A 21563-nucleotide genomic window follows, 5' to 3' on the forward strand; every position below is an offset into this window, starting at 1 on the left:
ATCGAGGAAGGGGAACAGACAAGTTGCTGTCCTTTTGTTCTTCAGTCTAGTTGTGGAGGACATCACTTCACTGGCCCATGTTGGTATTATTATTGTGCTCCTCCCGGCTGAGGCAGATCTCCCGTCAGCCATTGGACAGCTGCTCACAGCGGCTCACAGCGGCTCACAGCAACTCACGAAAGTGCACGCCTGCTGCTGGCCAGCCCCATTGCAGCCTACGCCGTCGCCGGCAACTCATGACAGCCCAACTCCAGGTCGAGCTGTTGATCACCATCTTAGCTGTAGAGGACGCAGCTTCACTGGCCCTCATGTGGGAACTGAACCGGAGCCCTGCTGCTCAGAGCTGGTGTCTCAAGCCAACTCCTAACCAATGCGCCACTCAGCCAGTCCAAGATTTCTCTTAATAGCTTGCTTATCACACATAGTTATCACTCTCTGTGTTTCATTTTCCATTATTTTGGCCTGCTAGGAATGGGAAGTAGGTGGCTTTTCTGAGTTGCTTCCTGGGTACCTGAGATATTGGGTCACTAAGAAATCAAATTTGCTTATATCCTTGTCATCATAATGAAGCAGAGATGCCAGCCTAGCATTTCTTGATGCCCCCCAAATATCCTGAATAATCTTAATTTTGTAAGATCAATGATGTGACATTTTGCTAGTTGCCATTTTAATTGGTATAATTGAAATTGATTCAGCATAAATGAGTGCACAGAAAATTATTAGCAGTGACCCCGAAGGTTTCAAGTGTCTGCTTTGTAAGAGGTGACGTGGCTTTGATTTATATATCTGAAGGTTTACTCTTCCCAAGTATTATCAGATAAATGAAATGGAGGTTTAGCACTAAAAACTATTAAACAGTGATGAGGATAGCATGTGGAGAGCCTGAAAATACATGAGAATCTCATTTCTTTCATGTAGTTGGGTTTTTGTGATTCATGTTTGCTATAAACTACATATGTGGGTATTTGACCTCACTTCTAATTATCGGGGAATTTGATTTTCTGTTGTCATTTGTGTCCCTGAAATTCAGACCACACCATAGGAAGGAGGAAGGAATGAAATAATAGCTGAACACATTCCATTGACCTAAATTTGTTTGGTTTTGTTTTTAAATTGATCCTCTCCTGAGACTTGGGTATTTGTATTGTTGCACAAAGAGTTTTGCTCTAATAATTTTGGTCTGGCAGGATTTGACATGTATTAAGGCATAAATAGATGGTCTCTAATTTCCTTTCTATTCCTAGAAGTTTCAGTTTCATTATCTTTTGTGCGTCCACTCTCCCTTTCTTTCCCGTCTCCCCGAATTCCCCCCTCCCCAGTGTACTCCTTTACTAAAGACTCCTCTCAGCCTGCAAAAGAACTATTAGAAATTTATTAATTAAGGACCAGTTTCTGCTTCTTTGTCAAGGATAATCATTTGTGTTAGAGCTGATTTTCTGCTTTAATTAAATGAAAATGTCACTCAGTCAAATGAATTCATTTATACTTATTTATCCAGTTCTCCAGGCTTGAATTTCTTAGCAGGGACTTGGGCTCATCACATTTACTTGCAGAATAAGCTGAAAAATGTCTCTTACATCCGTATAAAGGGCTCACAAATGATTACTTCTCCCTGTAGAAGTACTGTGTAAACAAAGCCATGAAGAGCAAATGTGCGAATGCTGTTTTCTTGTGTATATGTCATCTAAGCGCATATGGGAATGCATATTTGAAGGTGTCTGGGCACACACATGTACCTGTGTGTGCTAGAGCAGGAAAGTGGGGGATGCTCACCACCCCAATCCCTGAGGGCTTTAAGAAAGTATCAAAGGTAATATTTTAATCATCTGTGTGTCTTTACTTGCCTTTTCAAAATAGATGGTGCAATAGTAATAGATGGTGGAAGGCTTAAATTCCACCCCATCTTGCCCTTCAGATTTTTGAAGGATTACTTATTGAGTATGGTCTGTCTCTAAAATTATATAATAGGTGCTTAAGGATATTAAAGTGGATAAACATACTTATTCACTCATTCAAAACCTTTTATTGAGTATCTCCTATGTGTCAGGCTGGATAATAGAGCTCAGTGGTAAACTCTGCAGTCCTTGAAATTGACAAGTAGGCTAGCTGCCAAAGATTCACCAAAGTCTTTTTGGCATGAGTGAGTCACATTCCTTCCCAGAGGCTGACACAGTGGTTCTTAGGAGTTCTACTCTGCTCCTTTAGGACACATACTGAAAGGGGTAAATGTTACCTTGAATTCTTTTCAGGAAAAAACAAGTGCAATTAAGGTAGTTCTCTGTCCTATTGAGAGGGTGCTGATGCCCACTGGGCATAAATAGACTTTTATTTAGACTTTCTGGTGATCTTGCAGTCACAGATATTAATTTCTTAATCAGCCACCCTTTGTGACAAAATCCCTGTGGATATAAAGAGCAACTCTGCGATATTGTGCTAAAAAACTGGGTCCCTCATACACACCTTGTGATTTTACCATCTGTGGTATAAGCAGGCTTTAGACTTCATCTGTTTGGTGGGGTTTTTTTAACCTTAAATGGTCTAGTGACAAAATTGGGTTTAAAGGGCTTAAAAGCTGAGCTCCTGACAGCTTCATGAGTTAGTCCATAAAATAAGCACAATTTTAATCTTTAAAGAAGTCACCCTTTTGTTGTCTTCTCTGCATCATAATGCAAGTTAGAATAATGACAACCTGCCAGTTTTCACTGGGAGAGACAGACATTTCTGGGAGTCAGTTGGTCCCTTGGGTTAACCCAGCACTGGGGTTAGGAACTGCCAGCAGTACTTGAGTTGCCTCATCCTTAAAATCGTTCCTGGTAGATACTAAGTGCTGTGACAGTAAAGATAATTGAAATAATTATTATTTAGGGAGCCTATCCTATTCAGGCCCTGGATTAACAAGGAAAGATTGAAAAAGAATTGACTTGTTTGTCCCTTGATACCAACGTCGAAAGCGTTGACTCTGGCTGAAATCCCACTGCCCAGGTGGAGAGGAAAAGATGACTCGGTGTCTCCAAAAGTAGGAGGGTGGCTTCTACCTAGGAGCTCCAACCCTAATCCTATAAGGGCAGCTTATAGAGTGTTCTATGGGATAAACATATATTGAGCACTTATTATATGCTAGATACTGCATGAGGCCCCAGACAGTCCCTGGCTCCAAGGATCCTTCAGCCAGCAAGCATTCCAAACATTTAGACTGTTAACTTCTCTAGATCATATCAGAATTGGTCCACAGACCCAGAATACCTGGCCTCCTATGAGGCCAGGTTGAATATCAACAACAGCGATAATCACTGTAATTTATGTTCATTATGTGTCAGCACTGTTCTGAGCACTCTCTTGGCATTGCCGTCTTATCATTACAACAACCCTATGAGATGGGAGCTACTACGATCCCTATTCGGTAGATCAAAAAACTGAGGCACCAAGACTTTAAGAGACTGGAACCAGATCACGTAGTTTAAGAAGTGATGAAACAAGGATTTGAACCCAGGCTCCTTCCAAAACCCATGTTCTTAGAGACCGTGCTAAGTTTGTTCCTATGACTCTGGCTACACTGTGAGTAAGTTTCATCATTGCTTTGTGCCAAGTTCCGAGCCAGGTACTAGAGTTACAGTTGGCAACACAGTAAAAATAGTCCCTGTCCTAATTGATTTTAGTACCTAGAGGAGAGATGGATGTTAAAAAAAGAAGCATGCCTATAAATTCAGTCATACCTCATTTAATGCCTCATTATGGCTCCTTTCTTAATGTTTTCTTTTTAAAAATTATTTTGTACCTATATCCAGCATAACTATGCGTTAATCTATGTTTTATTCATTCTCTGAACACTCCCATACTCCCTCATCCACAGCACACTCAGTGTACAATGTCAGCCCATGGCATCGGTACACCACCCTGGGTCATGTTCAGCTAATCAGCTGTCTTTCTTAATATCTTAAGCTAATTGTGCTCCCTTGCTTATATTTATTCTGCTTTGGCCTCTCTTCCTACCATATATTTTCTCATCTGGTGACCAGCTTTGGCTATAATGGCAGAACAAAAAGCCATGCAAAGGAGAGTGTTAGGACTGCAGCACAGAAACAAAAAAAACAAAAAAAAAGCATATAATTAAAGATGTAAAAATTCAAGTTCTGTAGCGAATCAAACTTGCTTTCTATAAAGACTCTAATTTGCTCTCAAAGAAGTAGACGATAAAGATAAGTAGACTATTAGGAATTATCTGGACCTAATGAATGCCAACATGAATATCATAAAATTGGCCACTGACCGTTAGAAAAATCTACGGTGAGAGGTACGTGATACTTCGTGAGATTTGGAAGCATGGCCACCATTGTCCAATTACAGGGAGGTATCTCTGTAGGAGCTATCTATACTGAATCCTTTTCTGAGATCCTACCCACAGGAAATGATACACACACTCACATACACACTCACACTCACACACACACACACACACTCACACACACACACTCACACTCACACACACACACACTCACACACACACTCACACACGCACACACACACTCACACTCACACACACTCACACACACTCACACACACACAGACACTCACACACGCACACACACACGCTCACACACTCACACGCTCACACACACACACGCACACACACACACTCATACACGCTCACACACACACACATGCACACACACACTCACACACACTCACACACACACACACTCACACTATAAAACCATGTTAAGGGTAATAAAGGAGAAATATAAAATGGAACGAGAGGCTCTAAGTGGGGAATTGCAGTGACTTATAAGTGGTAACAAGAAATAGAAATGGAGGTTGCCGGGTGAAGAGCAGGGGAGCAGCAAGCGGGCAGCTGGAAGACCATGCGCTGAGCTCTGAGGCACAGAAGAGTTTCGAGTCATCTGGAGAAACTGAACGCAGACCGCAGGCTGGACCACAGAGATCAAGGGAGAATCATGTGTCCCGGACAGAGCAAGGGCCAGACCCTGCAGGGCCTAGAAGCCACGTTAAGGATTTGGAATAGGGTCTCAGTCGGTGAAGTGAGCAGCTATTAAAGGCTTTTAAGCAGAGGAGTGATGAGAGCTCATTTATGTTTTTAAAAATTCATGCTGGCAGCTCTGTGGAGAATGGATTGGACGAGCGCAGGGAAGGGATGGGGCGGGCCAGACGGTGCTTTTTGCAGAATGCCAGCTGAGAAGTGGTAATGGTTAGAAGTAGGGTGGTGGTGACGGAGCTGAATGGGGACGAACCTGTCTGCTGGTAGAACCCACAGGACTCGATGGTGGATGGAACGCAGCCGGCAGAGGGGGAATCGAGCGGACATCCGGGTTCCTGGTCTGAGCTGCTCCTTAGGTGAAGGAGGTGCCTAGGAAGGGGAGCGGGAGGCAGACGCCCGGCTGGGGGATGAAGAGGTCGGTTGTAACGTTACGTTTCAGGTCCCTTGGAATCACTAAAAAAAAGCAGTGAGGTGTCGTGAGCATGGAGCACGGTGGGAATTGGCACTGAACATGTAAAGGTAGGGATTATCGGAATCTATGTGTGCCGTGAGGGTGGCCCCGTCTCTTGACCACTAAGCATTCCAGACCTCGCTCACATTCAGCCTTGTTTTACATCAAATAAGAGAGCTGGAGGGGCGGGCTCAAAGAGGCCTGTGTGCGCTGTCACTCAGCCGCCCATTGGCATCTGTGCATATCATGAGTCTCCTCTGATGCAGGATTGTTCAAACGAACATCAGACAAGGCCTTGAGCGGGACAAAAAGCTGTCCCGAGAAAAGAGAGCACGGCAACGCTATATGCCATGCCCTGTCCTGGCCAGCCCCTCATCCCAGCGTTACTTTTGTCAATATTAGCATAAATTATCACAGAGCGACCCAAAGCACGATCTTCAGGGAGAAAGGGCCTAAGGTGTTATGCCAGCTCGGTCCCTCACTACCTGCTTAACCTTAGGCAAATGGCATATCTTCCCTGAACGTAAGTTTTTATTTCCACTGTAAAATAAGAACAAAAATACCTCGTTCACAGAGTGACTCTGAGGATTCAAAGAGAGATTTATTAGCACAGGTCTGAAGAAACGGTAGCTGAGCAAGGGGTTCTACGTCTTACAGGATACATTCTTTCCAGAGATTAGCATGAGACTGAAATATATATTTTATAAGGCTATTGCAGTAAGTCAAATACTGAATTTCTGTTAAAATTCTGCAATCATCTCAAGCCAGCGAGACGAGCGAGGGCACCGCGTAAGATATATAGCTTTATCACTTGCATGAAATTGCTTCTGACACAGGCCAGTTTCTTTGTCAGCCAGAATCACAGTCAAAAGTGTGCCAGTGCCTAAAGAGCGTTTTTCGTTGTCTGTGTACAAGTCTACAGGATGGTATAGAACCTTCTATACATGGCTGTGCCTTTGGGTCCTTTTGATGATTTCATTGGATCAGGATAGGCAGCTTGGTAAAGAATCATCCCTAATGTTTTAGGTAGGGTCTTTATGAATGCTTGAGGAGGACATTTGATAGGGCACAGAGGGTTTTTTGTGTGTTTATTTTCTTTCATTTTTTTTATTAGTTTCAGGTGTACAAAAAGCAATAGCTATACATTTTACCCCTCACAAAATGACAACACCCCTCCCCCAATCCACTGCCCCCGCACCCCAATCATACAATCTATTACAATTCCATTGACTCCACTCCCCACAGGCAGAGAGGTTTTTGTCTTTATTTTTGTGGGGACTAGAAGAATCCCTACCCCCACTCCCTCCAAATTGTCCAGTCTATACTCTCGCTATACCCTTGCTTCAGTTATTAATGATTCCTTGTGCTTTAATGTTCAACTGACAGATAGCCATGGTCATTTCCCAAGACATCAAGTGTATTTGCTACGTGTCTCCTCTGTGCCCAGCACTGTCTGGACTCAGAACGAAGCATGCAGCCCCCCTCCCTGCTTATACCTTGACTGTGCAACTGGAGAAAATTGCAAGAATGTTTATGACGTAGCACTCAGTGGACTCAGACATAATTAAGCGCTCTAGAACAGCTATGTCCAATATCACTTTTTGAAATTCTGGAAATGTTCTAAATGTGCACTAGTCCGTACAGTCTCCTGAATACATGTGGCTACTGAACACTTGAAATGTGGTTGGTGCCACTGAGGGACTGAATTTATAATTTAATTTAATTCATTAAAATTAATTCATTAATAACAACTATATTGCACAGCACAGCTCCAGTAATCCTAAGGAGAGATGATGGTAGGCTCCAAGAATTCAGAAAGGAAGTAGACTTCAGCTTGAGCTTAGTCAGCGGTTCTCAACCTGTGGGTCGCGACCCCTTTGGGGGTCGAACGACCCTTTCACAGGGGTCGCCTAAGACCATCGGAAAACAAAAAGATATTTACATCACGATTCATAACAGTAGCAAAATTACAGTTATAGAGTAGCAACGAAAATAATCTTATGGTTGGGGGTCACCACAACATGAGGAACTGTATTAAGGGGCTGCGGCATTAGGAAGGTTGAGACCCGCTGGCTTAGATGGAGGGAGGGGATTGAAGGACCACTCCATGTACGGGGACAGCAAGGGCAGGGAAAGTACGTGGCTTGTGACCCTCATGGAGGGAATGGAATTGAGTGAAATTCGATGAGTGACATTTTCAGAAAATGTCAGGGAAGAAGTTCCTAAAATCTAGACCATTCTTCTATGCATTAAGCCTCTCATTATTTGGAATAGGGGTTACATACTGTTGATTTTGCTATGCTTTGTATAAATAAATGATTTTCAGAGGTAAACCATGTAATGTACAAGTCGTTCATTGGCACTTTTGATACAAATCAGGTGGGCAACTAAAGATAATTTGAAGAAACTATTACTTAGCAGAGGTTAAAGAACCCACAAGGGTTGTTGAGTCACCCAGGGACTAACAACAGCAGAAACCTTAGGAAGCCGGGTGGGGGCGGGGGGGGGGGACTGTGTTAACAGAGCCTGGAGCAGGAACCATGGAAGGAAGGAGGGGCAGCGGGCTGGAGGAACCACATCAGACAGGTGTAGCCAGTGCAAGAACCATTGGGTCCAAGCCCAAGCAGAGAGAGAACACGAGAAGACTAGCCAAACCTCCTGTCTACTGCCTCCCACTGCTGCCTTTCACTCGGCACATGCACTAGAAGCGGATGGCCAGGTATCCCAGTCATGCGGTCCTCAAGGGTCAGCCTGCCTTAGCAGAGCTGGACAGAAGGGTAAGACTGGATCATGGGGGAGGGGCAGGGAAAGGAAGTGGAAATAAACAGCTTGCATGCTCTCTTCTTTTTTTTTATGTTTAGAAAAAATAGTGTCTTAGTTCAGGCTACTATAACAAAAATACCATAGACTGGGTGGCTTCAATAACAAATTTATTTTTCACAGTTCAACAGGCTGGGAAGGTCGATATCAAGCTCCCAGCTGATTTCAGTTCCTGGTGAAAACTCTTGTCCTGGTTTGCAGAAGGTTACCTCCTGGTTGTGTCCTCACATGGTAGAGAAAGAGAGAAAGTAATCTCTCTGATCTCCTTTCATAAAGGCACTAATCCCATTCCTGAGGGCTCCACCCATGTGACCTAATTTCCTCCCAGTGGTCCCACCTCCTAATCCCATCACATGGGGGATTTGGGTTTCAGCATATGAATTTGCAGAAGACAAACACTTATTCCTTAGCAAATAGTAAAATGGAAACTGCATAAATATATAATATGTTCATTAAATTATGACAAAGCCATACAATTGAATGTGGTACAGCATTGAAATTATATGCAATAACAAGAGAAAATCCTCGCGAGACATTAAGTGAAAAGAGGAGTATGAAAACAGCATATACAGGAGGATCAAAATGTTATTTTTTAAGTGGTGTAAAAACAGTAATATAAAAGTGTATGTTATTCATACTCACAGCAGAAAAAAAGAGAAAACAAAACTGAAGAGAAACACCATAATCAACATTGGTATCCCTTAAATGGTGGTTTAAGGGTGCTTTTTATTTTCTTCTTGGCTCTCTCCTGGGTTTTCCACATTGTCTGAGGCAACATACTTACTGTATTTTTCTAATCAGAAACAATGTTTCTGTTGTTGGTGATATATCTGTAGGGCTGTATTGAGTAGAGGGAGGTATGTGACCAAGTTCTTTTTTACTAGTCATCCACTAGCTCTACAGTCGCCTCAAGTCCCATTGTGTACCCATTTCTGCAGAGGCGACAGGCACCTGAACTACATTCCTTAGTGCATTAAAAATGAGATGAGTCAATAAGATGCTCTTCTTTTAAAATAATGTCCTGAGAAACCCTTAGGTCCTGGAGAATGGCCTGGTTTCCTATTGATCTTTTTATTGCCTCAATCATTTTCTCAAACACGGTTCGTTAATTCAAGATCCCCACCAACCACCTTTCCCTGTTGTCTATTACATTTGGTCTCTGTTACATATGAATCTCTGGTGGCACTTCCATTATTAAATTGACAGTTGTGTAATGCTTTATTGGCTCCTGTAAGAATGAAGCACATTTCTTAGGAACCGTGGAGATGGCAGCCATTTTTTTTTTAACTACTTGAGCATCGCCGGTTTCTTGTACTCTTGTAATCCTCATCTTAAAAACAGCAATCCATCTGCTTCATTGTTTTATTCTTTCCTGATAGAAAAGCATTTCCCCCTACTGTCTCACTGATGTACAATCATCTGGCCTGATGGACTCTTGTAGACGGAGTCATCGCCAGCAATTTGATAGCTTCTCATGTTAGCGATCGTTTCAGTAAATCCACTCCCTCTGCCTGGCTTGCTTTTTACCCTCCAGTTGCTGTGTGATTATTAGCTGTTGGATGGCTGCTTCGGCAGCATTACTCTAGTCCTTGCTTGTAGTAGATATTAGTAATAATGAGCAGTTTATAAATGTGTGCAGTGTTGAATGCATGTAGGATGATTGGTGATAACGCTAATTGTGATTATAGTTTTGCCATTAGGCAAGAGGATTCTTGTGATTCCAAAGAACAGAAATGTGAAGGTAGCCTCAGGAAGACAGTGGAGCTTAGTGGGGGTATTCTTGACACATAAACAGAAGAAGTCTTCAAAACAGCTTCAGAGCAAAGAAACAGCGGCACCTCAGGGAGAAGAATAACTGTGAACTGGAAAACCAGCAAGAGTTCACACAATTGTCTACTCTCTCTCTTTCTTTTATTTCTTCTTTTCTCTCTATCTATTCCATGCCCTATAAAGTGTATCTCTGGGACTCAAGACCCAGAATGGCAGAGGACTTCGCACCCCTTTCACATTTACTCTCTATGGCTAGAGCCTTGGACCTCTCTCAAGTGCTTTCTCAATTTCTCACCTTTCTGCTCCATCCTCATCCCGATCCCATATTTCCTGGGCAGGAACTCTGATTGGCCCAGCTATGATCCAATCAATGACAGGCAGTGGCAGGGCTGTAATGTATCTTTCTTGCTGCCTAGAGACAACCCTTGTGGTCATTGTGAGGTGCCAGACACCCTAGACAATGTTGGCCACAATTAATATGTAGTTGATGGCTTCATTGTACTTAGTCAATGACAGAGATATAAATTCACCAAATTAGCATTTGTTGTATTAGTATAAGCATGTATATAGTCCATAAAGGTGGAGTTGTGGGAAAAGTGAGTTTTGAAAACTTCTTTCCTACATGGCAAGAAAGAACAGTTTTCTATTGTTTTGTGTTCCTGACTTCAGAGATTGTTACAGAGGTATGCCAGGGAGATGATGGGATGTGATCAAAGGAAATGAAGTAAAATATCAGAACTAGGAATGGCACCAAGAAAAGTAAAACAGGGAATGACTAGCCAGTAAGAGGCAGGCAGGCTTCCCATAATGAATATGAATATTTTGGTACCACATGTAAGAATCTATGATGCTGTGGTCTAGACACCAACCTACACATATTTTATGAAGCTTGCCTCCTAAAAACAAGATCTGTTTTGAGACAATCAAAATACAATTAGCCTTTCTGTGTGGGTCCTGCTGCAATGGACCCCCAAATTGAGACATGGATATCAAACGAACCTTCTTTAAATGAGTATTAATATTAACAGAGCTCTGTACTAGGGACTTGAATAAGCACTTCATGTTCTTTAACTCATTTAATTCTCCCAACAAACACCACAGGTAGGCTCTGTAAGTCCCATTTTATAGAGAGGAAATCAAGATTCTAAGAGAATGTATTGGCATGGCCAAGGGGACATGGTCAGGTTTTGGAGAAACTGGAGCTCCACTCAGATCTCCCTGACCACAAAACCCTTGGTTTGATTTTTTTCAGTCTTTGAGCTGTGGTATCATGGGACATTCAACTTGTGATATTCATTGAGGAATTACATGAGGAACACCCGCTGCCCCACTGCAGGTAGCCCCCAGGCTAGCACTGACATGGGCCAATGAATGGTTAGACAATAATAAGCCACCACAGGATGTGGTAAATACTGTGGTACTATGGCTGAGGCAGCTAGAGAAAAGGCATCAGCTACTTCCTAACTGTGTAAACTTGGGCAAGTTCTTCTCTGGGTTCAGTTGCCCTGCGCCTGTAAAAGAGACGAGAGTAAATGGGCCTGCCTTATAGGTGACTGTGGAGAGTAAAAGACTTGATGCATTTAAAGGTCCTGGAGCAGTGCCTTGAAGTAAGGGCTACCACAAAGGTAGCTCGTATTATTATCCACAAAGTGCTACGTACTGTGAGAATCCATATTGCTGGAGGGAGTCAGGCAGGACTCAGAGAGGAAAGAGGCTTTGACACCTCAGATGTTACTAGCTAAGGAGGCAAATGTTGGCTATTTAAAGCAGAAGGACCTGTGAACAAATGACTTCATTTATTCAGCTCATGTTTATTGAGCATATACTGTGTGCCAGGCACCAAGCCAATGTTAGTTAGGGATAGATAGACATGGCCCTCTGAAAGTATATGGACTGTTCTAGATCCTGACTTCAAAAAAAGATGAATCCTAGGAACGTGGCCACAGGGGATTTTCTGTGAGAATATTATGGCTATGCCAAACCTAGGATTGTCTCAAAGGGCTATCAACCTAATTTCTTCACCAAACCCTTTCAAAAGCCTTCATGCAGGCAACTGTTTTAGCACACCCTAATGCATCGAGGGGGTCTTACACAAACACACACACTCACACGCACCTTTTACACCCACCTGTACCTATCGACACGCTACCAAATTTGTCACTGTCCTTCGCTTAACAGGCTGACGCTGCTGACTCCTCATATATCTCGATGAAGAATTACTCAGTTACATAGAACATCCCTCAACTGGAGATAGCTCGAGGAGGGATAAAGAAAAAGCGTTAAGGCATATTAAAAACGGGCTTTTTCCTGGTGGCAGTTTGTCATTTTTCAGTTTGGCATCTTTCCCTGTTCTTTGTTCTACCGCATAGATCTGTATGAATCTTGGTTCAAAGGGGATTTTCTTGTGACGCGTCTTTCTTCAAGCATATGGATCAAATCGCCAGGTTTAACAGAAGGATGTTTCGAGTCTTGCTCTATTTCCAGTCGAAAGCAGGTCGCTTGTGTTGTTGGCCTCGGTCCTAGACTCCCAGGAAGTTAATAGGGCCTCTTGGCCGATGACACCTGATTTACTTTCTGGAGTTGGACTCTGGCTTTGACTGGGCTTGGGTGTCAAGGTTTCCAGAAACCTGGCGTGAACACCGGGGGCTGTTCTCGCTCCCTCCGGCCACCCTCCCCTGACCATCCCATCCCATCGGCTCTGAAGCCACAAGACTTGTCTGTGCCTCACTGTGATTCATGGTATAGAGCAAAGGATCTAAACTGTTGGAGCTGGAAAGAACTTCACTGACTTCAAAAAAGAAAATTCAACAGGCACATGTGCAACAACTCCTGTGTATTAAGCATCGTTCTCGTTTTTTCAGATGAGGAAACTGACGCGTACCCTGGTTAAGAAAATTGTCGTACAGCTGATCACTGGCAATGCCAGGAAACTAGCTCAGACCGTCTAATGCGGTATCTGCACCTTTCACCCCCTCCTGTGCTGCTTTGCATGCTTAGCGGTGACTTGCTCCGACCCCTTTTTGACTAAATGAGTTATTGTATAAAATGCTCCTAACACAGTAAGAGCAATACATGAGCTAGCTGTGGTTATTAGTATATTTAATAAATGATGAAAGCTGAGGCCAGGGAGGCAATGCAAGTTCATCCATTTAGTTCAGGATTTCCCAAATGGTATTCTGTAGAATGCCAGTATCCAAAAGGATGTAATAAGTATTCTATATTAAAAAACAAACAAACAAAAAGATGATCAAGTCAGTTTGGGAAATGGTTTAAAAAAACACAGCCTTTTATATTGCAGTACTTCTCAAAGCCTTTAACATGCTCACATGCATTATTCATCTCACAAAAGTGGCCATGGTATACGGGACTTGCTGGGCCGATTAGACCATTGTATAGAAAAAGTTGACACAGCAGACCTGACACTGCTTTTCTTAGAAGGTCCTGCTTGCAAGGTTGGCCCCTGCAGGCGTCAGCAACTTGGATTTCAGGAGGGTTCCTAGCACTCCTTGGTCAGAATGGACCATGTGCCTCGACTGTCCAAACGAAGTCATCTATGCTGAACACCTGCTTTCCTTCTGGGAGTCTGGAATTGGGGTACGTTCCTATGTGTTCGGTCCCCAATAAAACCCCTGGACAGTGAGTCTCTGATGAGTGTCCACAGTAGACAGCATCGCACACGTGTTGTCAGCGCTCTTTGCTGGAGGAATGAAATGCATCCTGTGTGACTACTGGGAGCAAGCTCTTGGAGGCTTGTGCCTGGTTTCCTCCGGACTTCACCCCATGTGCCTTTTCCCATTGCTGGTCTTGTTCTGTATCCACTTGCTGTAAGCTATCTGAGCTGCCGAGTCCCGTTGATTCTCCTAGTAAATCACCGCTCCTGGGGGTGTGTTCTTAAGGACCCCCGTCACCGCCCGGGTTCTTTTCTTCACAATGCCTTTGCACATCTCATGGGTCTCTGGGGTGCTGCAGTGTCCAGGGTGGGCAATGGTGAGCTGTTCAATCCCATAAGTTAAAGGCAGGGACCCCCCCTCCCCCACATCACCACTGTAGGCTTTTGGGTGGAAGACGTTAGGGTTTCTAAAGCCCACGTGGAGGCCGTTACCAAATAGCCTTCTGGCTGGGACACTGACAGAGCAGAAGTCACTGGAATAACTTCATTAGAACAATTGGGTGGGAACGGTGAGGATGGAGCCAGGAGCCTCTAGCCAGAGCCATCTTTTACGTTCTTCCATTTTTATTATTTTTTTTTAGACTTAGCTGTTTAGCCTAGGATAAAATTATTTATATAAATGTATATATCATTTTATTATCATTTATACGACAAAAAATTATATGTACCTATGAAATAGTTAATAGTATCAAGTGAGATAACCCTACTCAAGGCACTTTGTGGCTTTTTGAGCCTCGGGGCTGAGCCTGTAGTGTATCCCTTAGTAAATATGATTTCTCTGAGTTCATTTTGCTGAATAAACAGATACGCCCAGAGCCTCCTAAGTGCAGGTAGGCTGCTACGGTGCATGAAAAACCAAATGGAGAGGGTGATCGGCCCCAGCGTGCGTTCTTCCAAGCACCCCTCCCGGCGCTCCTCCTGCTCCACATTCTTCACGGCTGACTTGTCTTCCTTGTGTGCTGTTCACAGCTGCCAAAAGTTATATTTGCATATCCTCTGCCATGGGTGGGAAGCTGTGCTTCCTGTGATCCAGCCTGCACCAGCTTACTGCCCTGTGGGATTGTCTAGACCAGCCTGACCTGTTTTCCTTTGGCCTTGTCCTTTCTCATTGCCCTTGTTGACCTCTTTCCAGAGAATGGCCAGTCTACACCCAGAGCCCGCCTGTTATTGGCTGGTTCAGCTGGCTCCTTGCCAAGCTGACGAGTGGACAGACCGTTCTCTGAGCAGTTCCTCCTCCTCTCTGTCTCAGTCCCTCATGCTTACACTGCTGCATCATGCCTCCACTGATATGTGTCTTCTGTCTCACCTTCATTGTACCCTGGTGGACCTTCCTGGACCTGGAGTTCCCACCAATATCTGTCTGTAGCAGACACCTTAGCATTTGTCATTTGATTTGCTTACCCACCCAACACGCGATGATTGAGCTACTACTAAGCCATTAATTGCTCTAGAAAATAGGGATATAAAAAAAAAAATGAAACAACATCGCTGCCCCACCAGGAGCTTACTATCTGGTTGAGCTGCTACACACCATGTTATACTATTCTTTGACACACGCTAGTGGTTTCTTATCGCGACACCTCTAAAATCCCTGAGAGCAATGAAATCCTCTTGTGTTTTTTTGTATTTCCAGAATGATAGAATGTTCAATAGTAAATAGTGGTTAAGAACTCAGGAAGATCCAGTTCCTATCCCATTTCCACAGTTTCCGAGCATATTAGGCTCTATTTCCTCATTTGTAAACTGGGAATGCTTATAGCTGCCTCTTATAGTGTTGAAATAGGCTACTTAGATATTGTTTATAAGTGCCTAGCAAATGGCCAAGCATGTACTAATTACTTAAATAAATGATAGCTATAATTCTTTCTAAGCAAACGTATGACCCAAGAGTTTGTAACATTTTTTTTTTTCCTGGAACTTTGGCCTCAGAACAGCACTAGGAGATTTTTCCTGGTGGGCAAGTTCCTGGCATTGTACTGTCAACCTTCCCACATTTGGTCTGACCTGAGCAGGATGGGCCGAGTTAAAAGAGAAAGCAAGTGTGAGTCAGAACACCAACAATGTATGTGGAGACCTGCCGGGCTTCCTCTGTACAAGGATGTGGATTTCCCCATCCATTTTTGGCATGAAGGATGCTGTCCTGAGCTTGTTTGTTCTCTGGAAGTCACTCAAGGCAGACTGGAGGCTGGAAAGAAGGAAAGAATTTCCATGTAATGACTGAATACCATGTGCCTTATACACATTCTTCATCTTCACAATATTCCTACCAAGAAGGTCTTCTTATTCCCATTTTATAAACTGGAAAGCTGAGACTTAAAGAGGTTAACTAACTTGACAAAGCTGCACAGCTAACCCACTACAGATCCAAAGCGTTTGCCCTTTACATTAAATGCCCTTCAGTAAGTCATATCCATGGACGTTCTGGCCTCGTTTGGCCTGACCTGTCTGCATTTCCCCTTCTACATGACCTACTCCCACTCCACCAAGGGGTCTGCGGCAGAGGTGACAGCTTCACAGCATGCTTGCAACTCCATTGCCCTAGTACAATGTGACAAGTGTGGTAAGTCAAGTGAGGTGCCTGGTGCAAAATGTAAGGAGGCGAGCGCTTCCTCGTTCCTGTATGTGCTGACCCAACCCTGCCTCTCCCGCTAATTGTCCTGGGGTCCAGCTGCTAGGATTTGCTAGAGGAAACTACACCAAGACCTCCATCAGCTTGATAACCAGGACAGGCCTGGGATTGGCAAGCAGACTGTTTGGCACCCCCACCCATCTCCTATTGCAGGTTACCATGCAATCTATATAGCTCCTACCCCCCAAATTATTTTCCCTCTTCCCGAACGGCCTTTTATGTTCTCCTTTCACCTGACTTTACTTCCAAAACCATAAAACAGCCACCAAAGCAGGAAGAGACCACAGAGATCCTCTTCCAGGGCTAAAAAGTGGGTTCTGCCACGTGTTAACTCCAGTGTGTTGGAAATGGCTGGGCGGAAGAGATCTGTGAGGCCAGGCCAGGGCTTAGCGGAAAGCATGGTGCCCTGGGTGAGCAGGGTTCACCTTGGGTGCAGGATGGAAGCCGTTCCACTGCCATTGTTGGACCTCAGGCCAGCCCTTCTCATCTTACAGAAGGGGAAACTGAGGCCCTAAGAGGGGAAATGATTCCCTTGAGCTGTACTAGCAAATTCATTCAAAATGATCATTAGAAACCCTATTTCTTGCTCCTACCACATTTTTCTCACTGAGTTAGGGAAAGGCAGCCCATTGTTCTCTTGGCTCCATCACTACCACAGTCACCATTCCCTCATGCAGGGAGACACGATTCATACGATAGCTGGGTCCAGCTTTGCTCTCCAAAACCCGTCCCTGGAATTGAGCATGAGCTTGGGCCACCAACATCAGAATCATCTAGTATATTGATTCGAAATGCTATCTTGGGACATCCCCGAGCTCAGAGTCGGAAGGTGATTGGGTCACTAAAATTTAAGAAGTCCTAATGTGGAGTTTGGACTGTTTATATCAGTGACTTCTGATTTACTTTCTGAACATCTCTCTACTTCTCCTTCCTTTGGGGCACTCAGCCCATTTCTCTGTCATCATCTTATATTTCTAGTTCTCAGTCAAATTCAACAGGAAATGAACATCACCACACTTTTCATCAAGCTGTGATTTGGGCCTGCCTAGAAATGCGAGAAGGGAATTCTCAGAACAGGAGACACTCAGTTTCTCACGTGGGTCATGATAGTCACATAGAAAGTTCCCTTATTTACCTAGCGGTGTGTTTTCAATAAAAATCTATTGTCAAACAAGACGAAAAGCTCTTGAGATCTTCATTTTCAGTTGTCGGTAAATATTTCCAACCTTATGTCAGTATTTTCTTAAAACCTCTTTATAAGTATTTGAAGGAAAGGTGGGCATGGGCAGTATTTGCAAATGTGCATGTCTGGAACACAAGTTTTTCAGAAAACCTGAATTATGCACCCGTATTGAAGAATCAGGAGATTTAATATTTTTAAATAGAAAAGGTCATCTTCTATTTTAAAATGCTCACAGTATTTTGTAGGGGTCCACAGCCTCACCATGCAGCAACCTGGAACATAGTAAGCTGCTCTCTGGAACAGACTATGGCACATGGAAGGTGTTTGGAAACACTTTAATACTCCTCCTATTAAGAAGTGGGGTCTGGGTACTGCCCCCCTTGAGTCTGAGAAGGCCCAGTGACCGCTCTGACCAGTAAAATATGGCGGGGATGATGCTATGTCAGTTTCTGGGCCCAGGCCTTAAGAAACTGGCAACATCCACTTCCTGGCTCTTAGGACACTTCTTCAGGGAAATGAGCCACCATATATAACAAGTCCAACTACCCAACAAGTCCCACCATGCTGTGAGAAGCCCAAGCCTCATGAAGAGGTTCTAGAAGAAACACCATGTGGAGAAAGACATGGAGAAGGTCATGGAGTACGGAGGCGCCAGACACGCGACAGAGGAAGCCATCTTGGAAATGGATTCTCTATCCTCATGAGGAGTCATCACAGAGATCAGCAATGAACCAATCATCTGAGCCCTTCATGATTTCCTAACCCACAAGAGCATAAGCAAAATAAAAATCATTCCTTGAAGCCCCAGATCAGTATCTGAAATAAGAGTGTGTGTTTCCAGTTTATTCTGACCCGCATTGTACCCTCTGGCTTTACTTACTGGAATTATTTTACACCCAGGCTCCTGTAGGAATTTGGGTCCATGATTCCTATTTAAACCATGCTCTGGGGACCTTTGAATTATGTGAAATTTGGAAATTAAATATATATATTTGACAAAATTAGGTTGTGAGGGCTGGAAGGATACAGAGAGCAATGGAAATTTCTACCTGAAGTACTTTATCTCCCACGGACCACCTTGCTCCAGGTGAAAAGAGCCCAAGTTCAAGGATTGGTCAGCTCTTTCTGAGAGTTGACTTCCTTATCTATAAAAGCCAGGCCCATTCATCTCTGACATTCGATGAGCCTATGAGCAAGATAGCTCAGCTTTTGTATGATTCATTTTGAGTGTGTATTTGTGTATCTTGTAATATATTAGAAAGTATATTTATTCCGTGGCAAGCCAGCCTGTGGGGCAAAAGAAACGTCTAATTCTCTGACCAAGCCTGTGCCTTTCTCATCTTGTACCTCGGTTCTCAGTAAATATTTGTTGAATAAATGAATGAACAAATGAGTGTGTGTTAGTCACCGAGGGTACAAAGACAAATGAGGCGTGGGCCCTGCCCTTGAGGAGCTCACAGTCTATCAGAACACAGGCAGCAAATTAAATACTGGTTATGCCTCCTGGGGAGCACATTCTTCTATTCAGAAACACCACTTGATCTGTGTCTAGCCGCTGTTCACACCCATGCCCTGATGAAAAGACAAGCTATGGGAAAACATGCCTTGGAGGATCCCAGAATGGGGCAAGGGACTGCACACCACTTCCCCTTGATGAGGCCGCCTTCTCACGTTGAGGTTAAGTCATGAGAAGAAGAAGGGGAGGAGCACCCCATCAGAGCTGTGGGAGCCGAGGCTCGAGGCTCGATTACTCAGAAGCACCCTCAGGGACCCATCAGAAAAGCAAGAGCAGACTCACTGACACATCATTCCATCACGCCCTGCTTGCGCAGACTGCAGAAACAGCAGCAAGCCCGCTCGATCACCACCACCCCTCAAAGCTGCAGCCTGAGCTGAACGAGGCAGGGCTGACACCCGAGTTTGCTTGTGTGTTTTAAAAGAGATGTGAAGAAGGCCCTGATTTTAATCAGCTCGCCCCATCTGGGCTTCAAGAATTCCCTCTCTCCCTTCCCAAGTATGTTTGGCAAAGTGTCAGCTTGTGCATTTCCCCCCTTTCTTTCTTTGTAACGGAGGACTTTGTGAAGTCTGGTAGAGGGGAGGCAGACTTTTTTATTGAATCTTAAAGATAACCGGCTTCTTGTTCTTTGTTATCTCAGTCCGATTGAGTATCAGTGTCAATATAAGGATAGGATCAACTTTGGAGGGAGCGTTGATGAAAATGCATTTGGGTTTGGAAAGGCTTCTTTTTGTTTGTGTTGAATAGCAAGACCATTAGGGTGTCAGGAAATTGTTTGGGAGCCATGCTGGGACTCCCTTGTCAATTTCAAAGCAGCAGGGCTGTGTTCTAGCCAGGGAAGGCCCCCCCCCTCCCCCGGCAGGTGGAAATGCAAAATAGAACCTGGTGAAATGGTGAAACTAGTCTTTAATTGGCTGTTGCTTGTTCATTAGACTCTGAGCTCCTTCAAGTAGAAACCCTGTAAGAAAAAGTAAAACCTACCTCTGATTTTCTTTTTTGTAAATTAATATCTATTTTATTTTAATGGATTTAGAAATTCTAGGTTGCTTAGTTTGTTTTTTGTTTTTTGTTTTTAGTTTCAGGTATACAAAACAATGTGATAGTTAGACATTTACACCCTCACAATTGTATTTAAGTTAAAATGTAAAGTCGGATGGTTGTTGGACTTATGGTGACCACTCCTTTAGGTATATTTATGTAAATGTTGAATAACTATGGTGTACACCTGAAACTAGTATAATATTGTATGTTAGCTATGTTTTAATAAAAATCTTTTTTAAAAAAAAAGTAAAGAAAAACAAAATGTAAAAGCCGCAACACTGGCAACCAAACCTTTCTTTTCTCACAGTGTAAAACTTTGTCAGCATCTTACATTTTCAGGAGAAATTGGCAATTTAGCAAGGGTCGTTTTCTGTTCTTAAAAGAAGTTTTGCATCATTTCAACATGGGAATCCAAAGTAAACATAAACTCCCTGTCTTAATAATTAGGTAAAATTATTTTAGGTAAATTTAAGATATTAGTAAAACTAAACAGCAGCTGCTGAGACTATTGATAGTGAATGGTGATTAGCTTGCCCATAACATGGCACTGACTGGGTATTTTGTGACTCTGGCTGAAGGCGTCTACTTTCCAAGGGAGGAGGACTCTATATCTTTCTGAAGGCATAGCTTGCCTGCTAATTTTTGTTTTTATCCTTTTAAGGTTCGTCACCTTTCTTTGATCTGTAGCTTTCTTGTGCATCTCCTTTAGCTATTAGGAGTGTTTCCTGTGTGATCTGCTACTCCTGGTGATTTAAATCTACAGCCTTAGGGCCCAAGACCCCTGTCTTTAGGTGTCATTATATTATTAAGTGAAGAAAAGTTTTAGTGCCTAACCTGCTGGAGGTGAACTAGAAGGGCGAAATCAGGTTAAAGAAAGCATGTCGAGATAGCAAGCTGGGCCTCCCTGCTTCTAATGGGCCTGAATTCACTCAAGCCCTTGGGACCCAGGGCACGGAAGAAACACGGGTGTGTAAAAGCAGAAGTGGCATGTGACGTGGATTACTAGCCCAAAGCCAGCTATTATTAGGGACCAGCTTGGTTGCCTAGTCTTGTCTCTGAATCCAGACAGCCAAACATCTCAAATGAGGACTACCTGGATAAAACCCCTTGAAGCATAAGGCCCTTCCTTCCTCAATTAATAATGACTGTTCTGGGATCGTGAAAATCATAGATCCTAAAAGGAACTTGGAGAGATTATACTGGGCATGCTCCTGACGTCACGTAAAACCATGCGTGACCTGTCCATAAATATAACGTGTGCCTGTTTTTCAGCCTTCAAGAAAATGACAAGAGCCAGCTTTCTTTGGTAACCTATCCTGAGGCTTAGTTACCTTCAGCAGAGGGAAAATCCTGGTATGGCTTCACGGCCAGAGTGAGCTGGATTCAAGGGTCTGTGTTGTTCCCCTCTGGTTGTGTGATTATCAGATTACTGACCTTGCCGAATCTTAACTAATCTGTAATATGTGAATAAACAGTCTGTGTACATCATT

The 21563-nt window shown here is 43.6% G+C and overlaps 1 protein-coding gene across 12 annotated transcripts in view; it reads left to right on the forward strand.

Annotated features, from left to right (window-relative positions):
- SAMD12 (sterile alpha motif domain containing 12) overlaps positions 1–21563 on the forward strand; it is a 389349-nt gene that overhangs the window by 225954 nt on the left and 141832 nt on the right. The window contains exon 6 of one of the 12 annotated variants that reach the window (XM_019642109.1): positions 21346–21506. The exons of the other annotated variants lie outside the window; for them this stretch is intronic. Within the exon in view, the coding sequence (XP_019497654.1) occupies positions 21346–21383 (38 nt within the window). The 3' untranslated portion in view covers positions 21384–21506. Of the gene's footprint in view, positions 1–21345; positions 21507–21563 lie in introns of those variants that run through there. 12 annotated transcript variants of the gene reach the window in all.

The sequence above is a fragment of the Hipposideros armiger genome, unplaced genomic scaffold, assembly GCF_001890085.2.
Source record: "Hipposideros armiger isolate ML-2016 unplaced genomic scaffold, ASM189008v1 scaffold_65, whole genome shotgun sequence".
NCBI classification, from domain to species: domain Eukaryota; kingdom Metazoa; phylum Chordata; class Mammalia; order Chiroptera; family Hipposideridae; genus Hipposideros; species Hipposideros armiger.